The sequence below is a fragment of the Semicossyphus pulcher genome, unplaced genomic scaffold, assembly GCF_022749685.1.
Source record: "Semicossyphus pulcher isolate SPU_LCO1_2020_fin unplaced genomic scaffold, fSemPul1.0.p SCAF_24, whole genome shotgun sequence".
Classification (NCBI taxonomy): domain Eukaryota; kingdom Metazoa; phylum Chordata; class Actinopteri; order Labriformes; family Labridae; genus Semicossyphus; species Semicossyphus pulcher.
The window spans coordinates 16310230-16327971 of NW_027211698.1; the positions used below are offsets into that span (position 1 = coordinate 16310230).

Below are 17742 nucleotides of genomic sequence, written 5' to 3' on the forward strand. Positions count from 1 at the left end.
CCAAAGTGTTGATATTGTGTTGTGGGCCATTTTGTACACCCCAATCTCAGCTCTGCTGGTTGAGATGGAAGAGACCCTGTTAAGACTCAGGTGTACAAAGTTGGCATTACATTATGTGGGGAAATTGAGCATGAGGCATGAGCATGCCCATCCAGGGAAACAGCTGTTAGATCAGAGCTGGGAGTGAGTTGTTCTGACTCAGCTGCTGCACTGATGGCTCTGCAGGGAGGAAGATCACGGGTCAGGCCCGACCTCCTCTCAGAATTATTACTGAGATTATATAAAGTGGGGATGAGTAGGGTGGGACTTTTATGGGTCCCAGTGCATGTGGGTGTCTTAGGAAATGTGGCTGTAGATAAAGCAGCCAAGGAGGCATTGAAACGGGAGGAGGAGGAGAGTGGCCTTGGGAGGGTCTGAGTGTCACATTATTATAAAGGAGGAGATGACAAGGAGGTGACAGAGTGAATGGGAGACAGAGAAGAAGAAACTATTACAAAATACAAGGGAGTGTTAGAGTAGGGGACATGTTCCTGGGGAAAGATAGGAGAGAACAAGTTATTATGACGTGAGAGACAGTACAACATATTCTTTTGGAGTGCTTCAAGTACAAGGAGGAGAGAAATGAAAACCTTTGACCTGTGGAACACCAGTATGAAGTGGTGAAAGCAGTGACTAAAAATACATTTTCTCCATCTCAGGGTGTGAGGCCAGAGCAAGAGCACGGTGCGCTGTAAGGACTGAACAGTGAGAGGCAGCAATACGCCAAGCCTGCAGGAAAACAAAAGAAGTAGAAGAAGAAGAAGAAAGGACAGCCACCGTTGCCCCCTGGTTGTTCCCATGACCCAAAATAAAGCTAAACATAGTGGACTTAAAGAGAGAATGGAAAGAGGAGAGGGGTTTTTAGCAAGCCGACACTTGAACAAATATTATAATTATTTACAGATGGGTCTAAAGATGAACAAGATAAAGTTGGCACAGGAATTGAGACACCCTGAATGAAAGTTAGAATAGAGAAAAAGAATACCTGATCAGATGTCAATTAATACAGCAGATACGATGTCATTTTAGGATTACTGTGGGTTGAGGAAGTCGGACCAGATAAAGCAGTATGTTGTGTTGATTCCAGAGCAGTTATATACAGTTAACAACCCATGAGTTCTAACAGGGAAGATTTAGTGATGGAAATACAGCAAAGCTTATTTAGATTATTCAAAATAGGAATATTAGTGCTGTTCTGCTGGCTACCTGCTCATGTAGGCATTGAAGGAAATAAATAAGAGAGGTGGTGGATGTACCGTTTGGAAAAGGGGAAGTTCAGGCGATCCTTAAAAGAGAAATCATGAAGAAATGGCAGGATAGATGGGATAGGGATAACAAAGGAAGGAAGTATTATGCAATACAGAAATCCTTTAATGCGAAGGGAGTATCAAGAAGAAACAGAAGGGAGGAGATAGTTTTAACTAAACTAAGGTCTGATCATACAGAACCAAACAAAACACTGTTTACGTTAGGGAAAAATATGTCTGATGAGTGCTCTGACTGTAAAATCAGAGAGAATGTAGAACATGTACTCGTGCATTGTGGAACGTTTAGGGAAGAAAGAAGAAGATTAGCACAAAAGGTTAGTGAGGCAGTGGGGCGTTAAGGGTATTCTAGGAACATCAGGTGAAGGGGTACAGGACACACTGAAAGCAGCAGAATATTCTAAAGAGATAGGAATATATCATAGAATATAATTTATACATATAGAGAGAGTTATTATTATTATATATTAATTTATCTGATGTAAAGTAATTATCAGACAACTTCCATGCTACATACTCCGGTACAGTAGGTGGCGGTAATGGTTGTAACCCGCCATTAAACTAAACGAAGAAGAAGAAGAAGCCACCAGGAGGCGACAAACTGTCAGCGCTGTTCACGGGACCGTAGAAGAAGAAGAAGCAGCTGCTGTTGTTGTGGAAGGGAAACGTTGTCCGACAGAAAGCTAAAGCTAACAGTGGATCATTAACACTGTGAAGAAATTTTCTCTCTCCGGAGAGAAACAAGATGGCGTTCATCACCGCCAACTGGAACCCGCTGGGAGAAGCTTTTTATCGGTCAGTTTATCTGTGGTTCATCGGTCACGTGACAGCTACGCCACGGCTAACCTTAGCTCTGCAGCTAACCACAGACTGCGGCTATAAATGATAGCGAGCGTCCAGGCTAACGTTAGCATCGCAGCCAACCACTGGCTGAAGGTGTAAAGGTTGTAATGTTAGCTGTTAGCAACGGTAGATGTATTTTCATTTACTGTCCGCTGGCTTTTAGCACCAGTATCCTGCTGATCACATGACACTGCTAGCAGACTGCCATTAGCTGTGTTGTGAGATATAGCCTGTTGGCCACTTGTGGATACCGTAGTTAAGTCTATTCTTTTGGACGTCACTAGAGAGCGCCACTGCACAGTTGTATGTGACGTGTTGAACACGGAGTTTTCCTCGGAGACTTGTTGAGTTATTAAAGAACCTTGTAAGCAATACAAACGTGCGTCTTCACTCGTATCATGACAAGCGGCAAGCTCTGTTAGCAGATAGCTGTACGCTCACTGAACGTCATTCAATGAAGTCCATTCAAACAGACCCATGACGTCATTACTTTGAATCATACCAGGTGTCAGTCAGCTTCAGCACCTCTCACATGACCGAATTTTAAATGAAATGCAACACAACAAAAGGTCAGAATAAAGATGTAACCTGATGCACGACAGCACAATGTGACGTGTGTGTGTGTGTGTGTGTGTGTGTGTGTGTGTGTGTGTGTGTGTGTGCACGGCGCAGTAAAACAGAGCTGTATGAAATGTGCTGGAACTTGAGAGATGGACTCCGAGACTGTTTGGTGGCTGCAGCTCCATATGGAGGACCAATAGGTAAACAGGCACACGCGCACACACACACACACACACACACACACACACACACACACACACACACACACACACACACACACACACACACAGCGGTATAGTCAGAGGGGAACAAATCTCTATGAATCCGATTTTATTCTTCAGTTTGTTAAACATTTAAAACAATTTAAACACTTTCAACAGGAGACCACAGTACACAAATACATAATTATGATATAAATAGACTCTGTTGAGGTTTTATAGTGATACCTGTCTATCTCTCTGTCAGCCCTCCTCAGAGAACCCCACAGACGTTCTCCGAGTTCTCGTCCTCAGTTGGAGATCTTTTCAGCATCTGGCATTGTGGTGTCGAGTTTCCTGGTGAGTCTTTAACGTTCATCTTTAAACATCAGGGTGTGTGTGTGTGTGTGTGTGTGTGTGTGTGTGTGTGTGTGTGTGTGTGTGTGTGTGTGTGTGTGTGTATGTGTGTGTGTGTGTGTGTGTGTATGTATGTGTGTGTGTGTTGATTTCATTAATCAGTAGTTTAGATCAGTGGTGGTCCGGGCCCCCCTCAGGCGGCGCCAAAGATCGCTGGGAGTGTGTGAGGCTTTGTCTGCACTGAGACTGTCAAGATTAGATTTGCACGTTAGAATCATTAAAAAGCTCTTACTTGATCATCAAAAGTCTGTTCAACTATTAAGAAATATATTCATCCACACATGCACTCATGTATGCACACATATATTTTTTGACATACATTCATACATCCACATATTTAAATTGAACTAAAAGCGGTGTTTATTATTATAACTAAAGATAACTTTGATAAACTAAAACGACAAAGAGCTATCGGCTGATTGGTGTGAATTTTTGCCAATAAAGATTTGGAATGAATCACTGTTTAGTTTTGGTGTACGTGTGTGCGGGCTGGGGGTCTCCAAGGAAACAAGGTCGGGAACCACTGGTTTAGATGGGCACATCGGTGAAGAAAGTAACAGCTGTCATTACATCATTATAAGCTCAACCTCTTTACAGATTCATTAGGGCACAGCCTCTGAACCAATCAGCTGTCTTCTGATGGTGGTATATCCTCTGGGAACGACTCCGGTGTCGCCAGCTGTTCCAGATAAACGACCACATTCTCCCTCCACATATGTCAGCAAAAGGGTTATAATGCTAAAACTAATGAGCTGTCTGTCTCTCTCCACCTGTCTGTCTCTCAGTGGAAAAGCGGTCCTGTGGTTCAGCTTGGCTGGTCGGTCAGTGATGAGCTGTTGTGTGTTCAGGAGGACGGATCGGTTCTGATCTATGACCTGTTCGGATCCTTTAAGAGACACTTCAACATGGGACTGGTTAGTGATAACCAATCAGTGATTAGTTAACTAGTCTTTGACCAGTTGGGCTTGAATGTGTGTTGCTTGTTGTTGAAACAGGAAGTGGTCCAGAGTCAGGTGTTAGAAGCCAAAGTGTTCCACTCTCCTTATGGAACAGGTATTGCCATAATAACAGGCTCCTCCCGCTTCACCTTGGCAACCAACATTGATGACTTGAAGCTCCGGAGGTTACCTGAAGTCCCAGGTAACACTGTGCATGCAGCTTTATATTGTGTGATACTTTTTATTCAGTTTGAACTAATTAAATCTGCCTGTCTCTCTTTCTGTTTGCCTGTCTCTCTGTCTGCCTGCCTGTCTGTCTGTCTTTAGGTCTGCAGGGGAAGCCGTCCTGCTGGGTTGTCCTGTCTCAGGACAGACAGACTAAAGTCTTGCTGTCCATTGGACCTGAACTCTACATCCTGGACAACACGGCATGCACAGCTGTGGTGAGACAGAGAGAATGATTAAGGAGTAAGAGAGAGACGGGCTGTGTTTGAAATGCTGTACTATATACTATGTACTACATACTATACTATGTACTACATACTATACTAGGTACTACATACTATACTATGCACTACATACTATGCACCATTTACTGCATACTGCTACGCCAGGCGGAAGTAAACAGTAACTGCTGCTTCTTTAGCTATAGCGCCCCCTTCTGCTGGAATGCTGCTGCTGTCCGTCATTTCAGCTGACACTGTGACGTTCCAGCGCTTTGCATTGTGGGATACAGTAGGCGAGGTAGACTGGTCTGATGCATACTGGAGATTTTCTCCGAATCAGTACGACATGCGGGTATTGTTTGCATACCGCAGACTACATTTAGGCCACATCAGGACGTACTGCTAGGATAGTACGGCATTTCGAACACAGCAGCAGTCAAACCCACAGAGAGGCCAAGAGGTCTGACCCAGTGACTGTATATAAAGATGTATGGTGTATCTCCATCTGCTCCCATTGTACCAAAGTGATGCTAAAACAGCCCTGTGATAGGCGCTACCATCGTGCGATAGTGACGTCATACGGAGCCAGAGTCTGCGCAGTAGAGATCGGCAGGTGGCGCCGCCGTAGCCACTTCCGCTAACCCAAACACACACTTAACTTACAGCAAGGATCCCGCACGCCGGCGTGTTTAACAGCAGAACAGCTTTTTGTGTCGGTCTGAGGTTAAAGTTCACAGGTATGGAAACTTCAATGACTGTAGTGATTGTTTTAGTTACGTCTCCTCTCGACGATCGTCCTCCACTCTGCTAATCAGGAACTGATCGGCTGCAGGAGCCGTATTTGTCAACAGAGCTGTCAATCATCATTTTGACAGCATCAAATAACTAATTGAAAATAAACTTGTCAGAAAAATGAACACTGTGACATAAATCAGCAGGATAAGAACTAACTATAATGACAGAAACCATGTTTGAGAAAAATGTCTTTGACGTGTATTTTGATTTTATAGTTTGACTCATGTCCCATCTGTTAACATGGAGGAGGCGGGCTTTATGAGCTATACTGCAGCCAGCCAATGAGAGCAGGTGGAGACGCGTCGTCCGTCCATATATATATAGTTATTGGGTCAGAAAACAGCTGACCACTCTCACCTGTCTGTCTCCCACCTGTCTGTCTGCAGGTTCCTCCAGGTTTCAGTCCTCAGGCTGGCAGTATCATCCACATGTCTGTGTCTTTTAGCTATAAATACCTGGCTCTCTTCACTGACACTGGACATCTGTGGACAGGCTCCTCCCACCTTCAGGTGAGCCACTCCTCTTTCCAATCAGCTGTGTGATCTAACCTGAGGCGACGGGATCTGTGTGCTTGATTGACAGCTGATTCTGTGTCTGCAGGACAGACTGAGTGAAGTTGACACCAAAAAGTCAGCACCTCCTAAACAGATGGTCTGGTATGTACACCTGTCCGTCTGTCTGTACGCTTGCTCACCTGTCTACCTGTCTCTCTACACCAGTCAACCTACCTGTATTTACACTTGTCTACCTGTCTGTCTTTACACCTGTCTGTACGCACGTACACCTGTCTACCTGTAATGATAACATCCAAGATGGCGCACACCCGGACTCCTTAGTTATTGTCCTCGGGGACTTTAACGAAGGTAACCTCAGCCATGAACTCCCAAAATACAGTTTATTAAATGCCCGACCAGAGAGGAGAATGTTTTAGATCACTGTTACACACTACTTATCACGCCGTCCCCCGTGCTGCACAAGGACACTGACCACGTCAGGATCCATCTGATTCCTGCGTACAGGCAGAAGTTAAAGCTCTGTAAAAGTGGACCAGTGAAGCTGTGGAGGATCTTCAGGCGTAGGTAAAAGGCCGAGGGCGGGAGTTGAACCCGGGGCCGCTGCATCGAGGTCTATAGCCTCTGCATATGGTCAACGATTTAACCACTGAGCCAAACCAGAGCCCTAGGTCTCGCATTTTACACAGCTCTTACTGTGCGCAAACTATCAGTCAAAAGGAGTGTTCATTGCTCTGGTTGGGTCTGCAGCTACCAACAGTCTGGATGAGTACACAGAGGCTGTGACATCATACATCAGCTTCTGCGAGGACTGCTGTGTAACATCAAGCACCACAACGACAAGCCCTGGTTCACAGCCAAACTCAGACGGCTGAGGCAGTTAGAGGAGGAGGTGTTTACGAGTGGGGACAGAGACGGCTACAAACAGGCTAAATACACCTTCAGCCGGGTGGTGACAGAAGCTCAGCGTCTGTACTCTGAGAAACTACAGCAGCAGTTTTCAGGGGGAGATGCTGACTCAGTCTGGAAGGGTCTCAGACAGCTCACCAGCTACAAGCCGATACACCCCCACTCTGTTAACGACCTGCGCCTTGCCAATGACCTGAACGAGTTTTACTGTCGCTTTGATAGACGATGGGACAGTCCTGACACCATCCCCCGTGACCCCAATCAACAGCTACAGCTGTACAACCTGTGGTAATGAAGTCTTTGGAGTGCCTGGTGCTCTCAGACATCAAGTCCATCCCAGACCCTCTCCTGGACCCCCTGCACTTTGCCTACAGAGCCAACAGGTCCGTAGACGATGCAGTCAACATGGCCCTCCACTTCATCCTCCAGCATCTGGACTCAGCAGGAACCTATGACAGGATCCTGTTTGTGGATTTCAGCTCTGCCTTCAACACGATCATCCCGGCTCTGCTTCAGGACAAGCTCTCCCAGCTGAACGTGCCCGACTCCACCTGCAGGTGGATCACAGACTTCCTGTCCGACAGGAGGCAGCAGGTGAAGCTGGGGAAACACGTCTCTGACTCCAGGACCATCAGCACCGGCTCCCCTCAAGGCTGCGTTCTTTCCCCTCTGCTCTTCTCCCTGTACACCAACAGCTGCACCTCCAGTCATCAGTCCGTCAAGCTCCTGAAGCTCGCGGGCGACACCACCCTCATTGGACTCATCTCTGGTGGGGACGAGTCCGCCTACAGGTGGGAGATTGACCACCTGGTGACCTGGTGTGGTGAGAACAACCTGGAGCTTAATGCTCTGAAGACAGCGGAGATGGTTGTGGACTTGAGAAAGACAGCAGCCACACCCGCCCCCATCACCATCAGCGACTCCACTGTTTCCATTGTGGAGTCTTTCCACTTCCTGGGGACCATCATCAGCCAGGACCTCAGGTGGGAGCTGAACATCGGCTCCCTCATCAGGAAGGGACAGCAGAGGATGTACTTCCTGCGGCCGATGAAGAATTTCAACCTGCCAAAGACAATGATGGTGCACTTCTACACTGCCGTCGTTGACTCCATCTTCACATATGCAATCTGCCAGCCTCATCAACAAGCCCCCCCCCCCCCCCCGTGTTAATTGTACACAAATTCCTCTGTGTGCGTAACCTACTTGGCAATAAACCTGATTCTGATTCTGACCTGTCTGTACACCAATCTACCTGCCTGTGTTTACACCTGTTTACCTGTCTGTTTGTACAGACACTACGTGTCTGTCCAAACTGTTTTTATGAAAACCTACATGCCTCTCTGTCTTGCTATTAACCCATCTCACCCTCTCTACCTGTTCAGGTGTCGCAGACCTAAGAGTCAGCAGCCGTCTGTGGTGCTGATGTGGGACAGACTGCTCATGGTGGCAGGCGTCTGTCAGGACACCATCCAGTATCCTTGAACCAGTTGAGACTGCTGCTCCAGTCATTTGTGAGGGTGGTCCAGACGTTGTGTTGATATGCTCTGGGAGTTCGTGAGGGTTCCCCTGGAGCTTGTTAAGAGCTTCACAGGGCTCGTTAAACCTTGTTAAGGTTCTCATGAGGCTCTTTAAGGTGGTCCTGAAGCTCCGTAACATGCTGTAGGAGCTCGTTGAGCAACACATGTTCGCCCAGGGCTCCTTATATGGGTTCTAGGTTTAAGAATATTGTGCAGCTATTCCAGGTGACCTCTTCTTCATAGTCTTACTCTGACCAGTCCATGTTTGATGATTGACCCTTGACCCTTGATGTCAGGTTCCCCATAGAGGATCAGTGTGTTTTGGTGGGAGAGCTGGATGGAGTCCGGATCATCAGCTCGACCACTCAGGAGCTGCTTCAGGAGGTTCCTCTGGTCTGTCAGGACATCTTTAAGATCGCCTCCATGGCTCCTGGAGCTCTGCTGCTGGAGGCCCACAGGGAGTACGAGGTGAGACCTGTCTGTCTGAACACGTGTCCGTCTGACTGTCTGTCTGCCTGCTTACCTGCCTGAAGACTTGTCTCTCTTAATACCTGTCGGTCCTTCTCTCTGTAGAAGTCGAGCCAGAAGGCCGATGAGTACCTTAGGGAAATCAAGGAGCAAAGCATGCTGGGAGAAGCAGTGAGACAGTGTGTGGAGGCAGCAGGACATGAGTATGACTCCATCACCCAGAAGTCCCTGCTGAGGGTGAGAACATACAGTTCAGAGTTCTATTGTTTTCAGGTGTTCTCAGGTGTAACGGCGTGCTCTGTCCACTAGGCGGCGTCCTTTGGGAAGTGTTTCCTGACAGACTTCAGTCCAGATCCGTTCGTGTTGACCTGCAGAGAACTCAGAGTCCTGAACGCCGTGAGAGAGAGCAGCGTGGGGCTGCCGCTCACACACACTCAGTATCCTCACCTCCAGGTGCACCATGGGAAACGTAGACCAATCACATGTCACTTTAGGCTCCTATCAGTCATTTAAAACCATGGTGACAAGCTTCTTGACCTCTGACCTCAGATTTAAACAGATGACTCTGCAGGTGCTGATTGACAGGTGAGACAGTTTACCCCACCTGTCTGACTGTCCTACCTGTCTATCTCTCTGTTTCTATTGGTCTGTCTCTGACCTGTCCGTCTCCGACCTGTCCGTCTCCCACCTGTCCGTCTCTCACCTGTTTGTCTCTCACCTGTCTGTCTCTCACCTGTCTGTCTCTCAGGCTGGTGTACAGACAGTTTTATCCTTTAGCGATAGAGATCTGTCGTTACCTGAAGATTCCCGACTATCAGGGCGTCAGCAGAGTGCTCAAACACTGGGCTTCGTGTAAGGTAAGCTGCCTCGCCTATCTCTTTTCTTCAGCCTGATTTACCTGCACAGCTCACCTGTTTGATGTTATGGGCAAGTCCAGGTGCAGCAGAAAGACCTATCGGATGAGGCCATAGCCCGAGCGGTGTGTGTGAAGGTGGGAGACTCACCTGGTGTTTCTTACTCGCACATTGCTGCCAAAGCTTACGACTGTGGACGCACCGAGCTCGCCATCAAGGTGACATCATGTACACACCATGAACAACTTGTATTATAAATTTATGAGATATATACAGGTACAATCACACATACCTTTGTACCTTTGTACAGGTATAAATCACACATACCCTTGTACAGGTACAATCACATATACCTTTGTACAGGTATAAATCACACATACCCTTGTACAGGTACAATCACATATACCTTTGTACAGGTATAAATCACACATACCTTTGTACAGGTATAAATCACACATACCTTTGTACAGGTGCAATCACATATACCTTTGTACCCTTGTACAGGTACAATCACACATACCCTTGTTCAGGTATAAATCACACATACCTTTGTACAGGTGCAATCACACATACCCTTGTACAGGTACAATCACACATACCCTTGTACAGGTACAATCACACATACCCTTGTACAGTTACAATCACATATACCCTTGTACAGGTACAATCACACATACCTTTGTACAGGTACAATCACATATACCTTTGTACCCTTGTACAGTTACAATCACATATACCCTTGTACAGGTACAATCACACATACCTTTGTACAGGTATAAATCACACATACCTTTGTACAGGTATAAATCACACATACCTTTGTACAGGTATAAATCACAGTTTAATTAAAACATACAATAAGATACGGTACGTGTTACATCTACAGCAGAACAGTTTGACTCCACACATAAATGCCAACATCACTGTTTCTGCTACACTCAAACTGGTTTCCACTGTCACACCAGGTAACCCAGTCTGCTACCAACACACCTGCTGAGACACTCTCTCACTCTTACCAAACATGAGACAGGAAACACACCTTCATCATCACCTTCATCATCACTTGGTGGTGTTTTGTTTTCAACAGTTGTTGGACTTTGAAGCTCGCTCAGGAGAACAGGTTCCTCTGCTGCTGAAGATGAAGAGGAGTCAGTTGGCTCTCAGTAAAGCGGTGGAGAGTGGAGATACCGACCTGGGTAAGTCTCAGTTAGCCCCGCCGTCACCTGTCTGTCAGGTAGATGATGTCATACTGACGTTTCCTGTGTTTGTAGTTTACACGGTGGTGACGTATCTGAAGAATGAGATGAACAGAGGAGATTTCTTCATGACGCTGAGGAACCAACCTGTCGCACTCAGCCTCTACAGACAGGTACAGATGACATACTGTGATTAACCTGTGATCACTTAATCTGTTGGTAAAGTTTCTAGTCATCCAGGTCGTCATGTCCTTAAGGCATGCTTCTAGTTGAGATAGCTCATTGGTTTCATCTGGCTTCATTGATAAGTATGATTGATTATCATCTGCATAACAATGAAAAATAATGTTGAGTGTTTCCTCGTGATGTTACCCAGAGGAAGCAAGTGAATATAGTGAAGAGAATCTGTCCCAACTCAGAACCTGTGTTAACCTGTAGTTGGATCATCCGTGTTAACCTGTAGTTGGATCATCCGTGTTAACCTGTTGTTGGGTCATCCGTGTTAACCTGTTGTTGGATCATCCGTGTTAACCTATTGTTGGGTCATCAGTGTTAACCTGTTGTTGGATCATCCGTGTTAACCTGTAGTTGGGTCATCCGTGTTAACCTGTAGTTGGATCATCCGTGTTAACCTGTAGTTTGGTCATCCGTGTTAACCTGTTGTTGGGTCATCCGTGTTAACCTGTAGTTGGGTCATCCGTGTTAACCTGTTGTTGGATCATCCAAGTTAACCTGTAGTTGGGTCATCAGTGTTAACCTGTTGTTGGATCATCCGTGTTAACCTGTAGTTGGGTCATCCGTGTTAACCTGTTGTTGGGTCATCCGTGTTAACCTGTAGTTGGGTCATCCGTGTTAACCTGTTGTTGGGTCATCAGTGTTAACCTGTAGTTGGATCATCCGTGTTAACCTGTAGTTTGGTCATCCGTGTTAACCTGTTGTTGGGTCATCCGTGTTAACCTGTAGTTGGGTCATCAGTGTTAACCTGTTGTTGGGTCATCCAAGTTAACCTGTAGTTGGGTCATCAGTGTTAACCTGTTGTTGGATCATCCAAGTTAACCTGTAGTTTGATCATCCGTGTTAACCTGTAGTTGGATCATCCGTGTTAACCTGTTGTTGGGTCATCAGTGTTAACCTGTTGTTGGGTCATCCGTGTTAACCTGTAGTTGGGTCATCCGTGTTAACCTGTTGTTGGGTCATCCGTGTTAACCTGTAGTTGGGTCATCCGTGTTAACCTGTTGTTGGATCATCCGTGTTAACCTGTAGTTGGGTCATCCGTGTTAACCTGTTGTTGGGTCATCCGTGTTAACCTGTAGTTGGGTCATCCGTGTTAACCTGTTGTTGGATCATCCAAGTTAACCTGTTGTTGGGTCATCAGTGTTAACCTGTAGTTGGATCATCCGTGTTAACCTGTTGTTGGGTCATCCGTGTTAACCTGTAGTTGGATCATCCGTGTTAACCTGTAGTTTGGTCATCCGTGTTAACCTGTTGTTGGGTCATCCGTGTTAACCTGTTGTTGGGTCATCCGTGTTAACCTGTTGTTGGATCATCCGTGTTAACCTGTAGTTGGGTCATCCGTGTTAACCTGTTGTTGGGTCATCCGTGTTAACCTGTAGTTGGGTCATCCGTGTTAACCTGTTGTTGGGTCATCCGTGTTAACCTGTAGTTGGGTCATCAGTGTTAACCTGTTGTTGGATCATCCAAGTTAACCTGTAGTTGGGTCATCAGTGTTAACCTGTTGTTGGATCATCCGTGTTAACCTGTTGTTGGATCATCCGTGTTAACCTGTAGTTGGGTCATCCGTGTTAACCTGTAGTTGGGTCATCCGTGTTAACCTGTTGTTGGGTCATCCGTGTTAACCTGTAGTTGGGTCATCAGTGTTAACCTGTTGTTGGATCATCCAAGTTAACCTGTAGTTGGGTCATCAGTGTTAACCTGTTGTTGGATCATCCAAGTTAACCTGTAGTTGGGTCATCCGTGTTAACCTGTTGTTGGGTCATCCGTGTTAACCTGTTGTTGGGTCATCCGTGTTAACCTATTGTTGGGTCATCAGTGTTAACCTGTTGTTGGATCATCCGTGTTAACCTGTAGTTGGGTCATCCGTGTTAACCTGTAGTTGGATCATCCGTGTTAACCTGTAGTTTGGTCATCCGTGTTAACCTGTTGTTGGGTCATCCGTGTTAACCTGTAGTTGGGTCATCCGTGTTAACCTGTTGTTGGATCATCCAAGTTAACCTGTAGTTGGGTCATCAGTGTTAACCTGTTGTTGGATCATCCGTGTTAACCTGTAGTTGGGTCATCCGTGTTAACCTGTTGTTGGGTCATCCGTGTTAACCTGTAGTTGGGTCATCCGTGTTAACCTGTTGTTGGGTCATCAGTGTTAACCTGTAGTTGGATCATCCGTGTTAACCTGTAGTTTGGTCATCCGTGTTAACCTGTTGTTGGGTCATCCGTGTTAACCTGTAGTTGGGTCATCAGTGTTAACCTGTTGTTGGGTCATCCAAGTTAACCTGTAGTTGGGTCATCAGTGTTAACCTGTTGTTGGATCATCCAAGTTAACCTGTAGTTTGATCATCCGTGTTAACCTGTAGTTGGATCATCCGTGTTAACCTGTTGTTGGGTCATCAGTGTTAACCTGTTGTTGGGTCATCCGTGTTAACCTGTAGTTGGGTCATCCGTGTTAACCTGTTGTTGGGTCATCCGTGTTAACCTGTAGTTGGGTCATCCGTGTTAACCTGTTGTTGGATCATCCGTGTTAACCTGTAGTTGGGTCATCCGTGTTAACCTGTTGTTGGGTCATCCGTGTTAACCTGTAGTTGGGTCATCCGTGTTAACCTGTTGTTGGATCATCCAAGTTAACCTGTTGTTGGGTCATCAGTGTTAACCTGTAGTTGGATCATCCGTGTTAACCTGTTGTTGGGTCATCCGTGTTAACCTGTAGTTGGATCATCCGTGTTAACCTGTAGTTTGGTCATCCGTGTTAACCTGTTGTTGGGTCATCCGTGTTAACCTGTTGTTGGGTCATCCGTGTTAACCTGTTGTTGGATCATCCGTGTTAACCTGTAGTTGGGTCATCCGTGTTAACCTGTTGTTGGGTCATCCGTGTTAACCTGTAGTTGGGTCATCCGTGTTAACCTGTTGTTGGGTCATCCGTGTTAACCTGTAGTTGGGTCATCAGTGTTAACCTGTTGTTGGATCATCCAAGTTAACCTGTAGTTGGGTCATCAGTGTTAACCTGTTGTTGGATCATCCGTGTTAACCTGTTGTTGGATCATCCGTGTTAACCTGTAGTTGGGTCATCCGTGTTAACCTGTAGTTGGGTCATCCGTGTTAACCTGTTGTTGGGTCATCCGTGTTAACCTGTAGTTGGGTCATCAGTGTTAACCTGTTGTTGGATCATCCAAGTTAACCTGTAGTTGGGTCATCAGTGTTAACCTGTTGTTGGATCATCCAAGTTAACCTGTAGTTGGGTCATCAGTGTTAACCTGTTGTTGGATCATCCAAGTTAACCTGTAGTTGGGTCATCCGTGTTAACCTGTAGTTGGGTCATCAGTGTTAACCTGTAGTTGGATCATCCGTGTTAACCTGTTGTTGGGTCATCAGTGTTAACCTGTAGTTGGATCATCCGTGTTAACCTGTTGTTGGGTCATCCGTGTTAACCTGTTGTTGGGTCATCCGTGTTAACCTGTAGTTGGGTCATCAGTGTTAACCTGTTGTTGGATCATCCAAGTTAACCTGTAGTTGGGTCATCCGTGTTAACCTGTAGTTGGGTCATCAGTGTTAACCTGTAGTTGGATCATCCGTGTTAACCTGTTGTTGGGTCATCAGTGTTAACCTGTAGTTGGATCATCCGTGTTAACCTGTTGTTGGGTCATCCGTGTTAACCTGTTGTTGGGTCATCCGTGTTAACCTGTAGTTGGGTCATCAGTGTTAACCTGTAGTTGGATCATCCGTGTTAACCTGTTGTTGGGTCATCAGTGTTAACCTGTAGTTGGATCATCCGTGTTAACCTGTTGTTGGGTCATCCGTGTTAACCTGTTGTTGGGTCATCCGTGTTAACCTGTAGTTGGGTCATCCGTGTTAACCTGTTGTTGGGTCATCCGTGTTAACCTGTAGTTGGGTCATCAGTGTTAACCTGTTGTTGGATCATCCAAGTTAACCTGTAGTTGGGTCATCAGTGTTAACCTGTTGTTGGATCATCCAAGTTAACCTGTAGTTGGGTCATCCGTGTTAACCTGTTGTTGGGTCATCCGTGTTAACCTGTTGTTGGGTCATCCGTGTTAACCTGTAGTTTGGTGTTCTGTGTTGTCAGTTCTGTAAACTGCAGGAACACGATACGCTGAAGGATCTTTATAACCAGGATGATGATCACCAGGAGCTGGCTAACTACTACGTTACAGCCAGTTACAGAGAAAAGGTATGAACACCTGAAACAACGCCTCCTGTCAGGCTGTTCACCTGTTGCATGTTCAGGTATGAACACCTGAAAGAATGCTTGTGGTGTGATGGTGATGCTGATCAACCTGAAAACTGATTTATGATGAAATCTTCTTCTGATTATTATCAAGTAATGGAAAGATGTTTTATCTCTTTCTGTCTGTCTGTCTGTCCACCTGCCTGTCTCTCTGTCTTCAGAGGTTAGACAGCCGTCTGTCTCTCCTGCAGTCTGCTGTAGATGAATACAACAAGGCCAAGAACGAGTTCTCTGCAAAGGTAAAACTCAACTAACGGTTTGGATTAGTTTCAGTTATCTGAAAATACAGAAACGTTAATGCTGTCACTTTAATAATAAAAGAACAGACGTGATAAAATAAATAAAATACCTGAGCGCTGTGAAACGGGGGGCTTGCAGGTAGCTCTGTGACACCTGGTGGATAGTAAACTGTTCAGAATGGGCCATCATGTTACCGGTTTTTAGTTAATATACGTTGTCTTCAGGCCACAGAGGACGAGATGCGTCTCCTTCGTTTCCAACGAAAACTGGATGACGAGAAAGGGGCGGGGCTTCTGGGACTGTCCCTACAGGTACATAAAGGGGCAGAGTTATTCATGAAAACATGATGTTCCACTTTTCCTCCCAGACTTCCAGGATGTTTCTGAATTAATGTAACAAATAAAGAATGCAGACAGGACCCACCTTGTGATGTCACTTCCTGTGTGTGCTGTCTCCAGGCGACTATGGAGGCTCTGCTGGCTTTAGGACTCCACAAACAAGCAGAACAACTTTACAGAGACTTCAGAGTTCCTGACAAGAGGTGAGACTTTGGCTCTGGGGGTGATGTCACTGTGTCTGTGTTGTGATTGGTTGACCACTCAGGTAACACAATCTGATTGACTTTAAAGTCATTGTGATTTTTATTTTTCTGCGTTCTGCGTCTCTGTCTCACCTATCTGTCTCTCTACCTGTATACCTGTGCAGGTATTGGTGGTTAAAACTGAAGTCTCTAGCGGAGAAGGAGGAGTGGGAGGAGTTAGAGAAGTTCTCAAAGAGCAAGAAGTCTCCTATTGGCTACCTGGTAAGTGGAAGCCCCGCCCCTGGTTTACCTGTCATTTGAATATATAGTTTAAACAATCGTTTCATGTTAACCTGGTTATTTTAAATTATGATGGAAGCACATTTCCCATGATGCTTTGCTTTTCTTCTTCAGGCGTTTGTGGAAGTTTGCATGAAGAGCAACAACAAGTACGAAGCCAAGAAGTACGTTTCCAAGGTTACACCTGAACAGAAGGTCAAAGCTCACCTGGCCATCAGGTAAGACTGAGAACACCTGTGACATCATCAGGCAAGTGAGAGCAGCTGCTCAGGTAACACTTCTTCTTCTCCTGTGTCTCTGACGGCAGTGATCTTGAAGGGGCAGCGGACGCTGCGATTGAGCGCAAGAACGAGTCAGAGATGGGGGCGGTGCTCTCCAGATGCTCCGCCTCCGACCGTCTGTTGATTGACAGGTTGAACCGCGCCAGAACTGCCATCACCAAAAAGTGACACTCAGAGCAGGTGTTACCATAGCAACCAGAGCTGCTTCATGTGCTGGAATGTCCGATCAGCTGATCATGGGATCTGTGATGTCACTGTTCAGTGTTGGTCACATGTGTTCTTGTTCTGTTGTTCTGTCCCTCTCTTAACTCTTAATAAAACTCTGGAGTCCGTCAGAAGCCCCGCCCCCTTACCTTCACAGTGATCGTCTAATCGGAGCTCAGCACCACCCCCTAGTGATAGCAGTGTACCTGCAACCTCAAACCCAACGCAGGTGTTCCCTGTGGTCCAACGGGTTTAAACACTGACCCTAAACTGTAAAGTCACGGGTTCAGGTCCCTCACTTCCTGTCTCTCACTTCCTGTCCTGTCGCTCTAATAAAAGAATAAAATGTAAAAATCAAATATGAGGCTTCCTGAGTCTTTCAGGTTTGGTGTTTAGTTCCTGTTTAGACCTTTTTTACTTTCTTGAAAGCACTTCCTGCTGTGGCTGCTCCACAATAAAAGCCTTCCACCACAGCACCAGCTAGTTGTTTTATTTTCTGACTTCATTACAGTTAAATTATTTATTTTCCTGATGTGTGATTTGATTTCTACCATCTCTTTATTGTATTTGATTTTAAAATCAATTCTGTTGAGCTTGAAGCTTTCAGCCACATCTCATGATCTGCATCGGTTGTCATGGAGACAGGTAAGTTGTTAAATCCAAAGATTTTGGGACTTTTTGGAAAAATGTGTGTAACTACTCTCAATATATCAATACAACTCTAATATCGGTTATGTTGATAAAACGGGGGAATCATCTTTATTTAGAA

The 17742-nt window shown here is 45.8% G+C and overlaps 1 protein-coding gene across 2 annotated transcripts; it reads left to right on the forward strand.

Annotated features, from left to right (window-relative positions):
* The first annotated feature begins 1937 nt into the window (after positions 1 to 1937).
* On the forward strand, positions 1938 to 17438 carry vps16 (VPS16 core subunit of CORVET and HOPS complexes). Of its 2 annotated transcripts, XM_069675554.1 has the most exons (24): positions 1938 to 2099; positions 2820 to 2908; positions 3174 to 3265; positions 4108 to 4236; positions 4318 to 4462; positions 4588 to 4703; positions 5888 to 6010; positions 6102 to 6157; positions 8305 to 8394; positions 8736 to 8907; positions 9013 to 9144; positions 9217 to 9344; positions 9457 to 9492; positions 9656 to 9764; positions 9845 to 9979; positions 10849 to 10957; positions 11033 to 11130; positions 15267 to 15371; positions 15590 to 15667; positions 15893 to 15979; positions 16127 to 16209; positions 16374 to 16470; positions 16603 to 16706; positions 16796 to 17438. In XM_069675554.1, the coding sequence occupies exons 1-24, from the start codon at positions 2050 to 2052 to the stop codon at positions 16935 to 16937; spliced, it is 2505 nt and encodes an 834-aa protein (XP_069531655.1). In that variant the 5' UTR covers positions 1938 to 2049; the 3' UTR covers positions 16938 to 17438. The 2 variants fall into 2 exon arrangements, with proteins under 2 accessions (XP_069531655.1, XP_069531656.1); XM_069675555.1 differs by lacking the exons at positions 15893 to 15979; positions 16127 to 16209; positions 16374 to 16470; positions 16603 to 16706; positions 16796 to 17438 and adding an exon at positions 16036 to 16105.
* Positions 17439 to 17742: the final 304 nt, after the last annotated feature.

Coding starts and splice junctions, on each gene's coding strand:
- vps16 (XM_069675554.1), top strand. CDS start 2,050: ATGGCGTTCATCACCGCCAACTGGAACCCGCTGGGAGAAGCTTTTTAT. Junction 2,909..3,173: donor TCCATATGGAGGACCAATAG/GTAAACAGGCAC, acceptor TCTCTCTGTCAG/CCCTCCTCAGAGAACCCCAC. Junction 4,237..4,317: donor GACACTTCAACATGGGACTG/GTTAGTGATAAC, acceptor TTGTTGAAACAG/GAAGTGGTCCAGAGTCAGGT.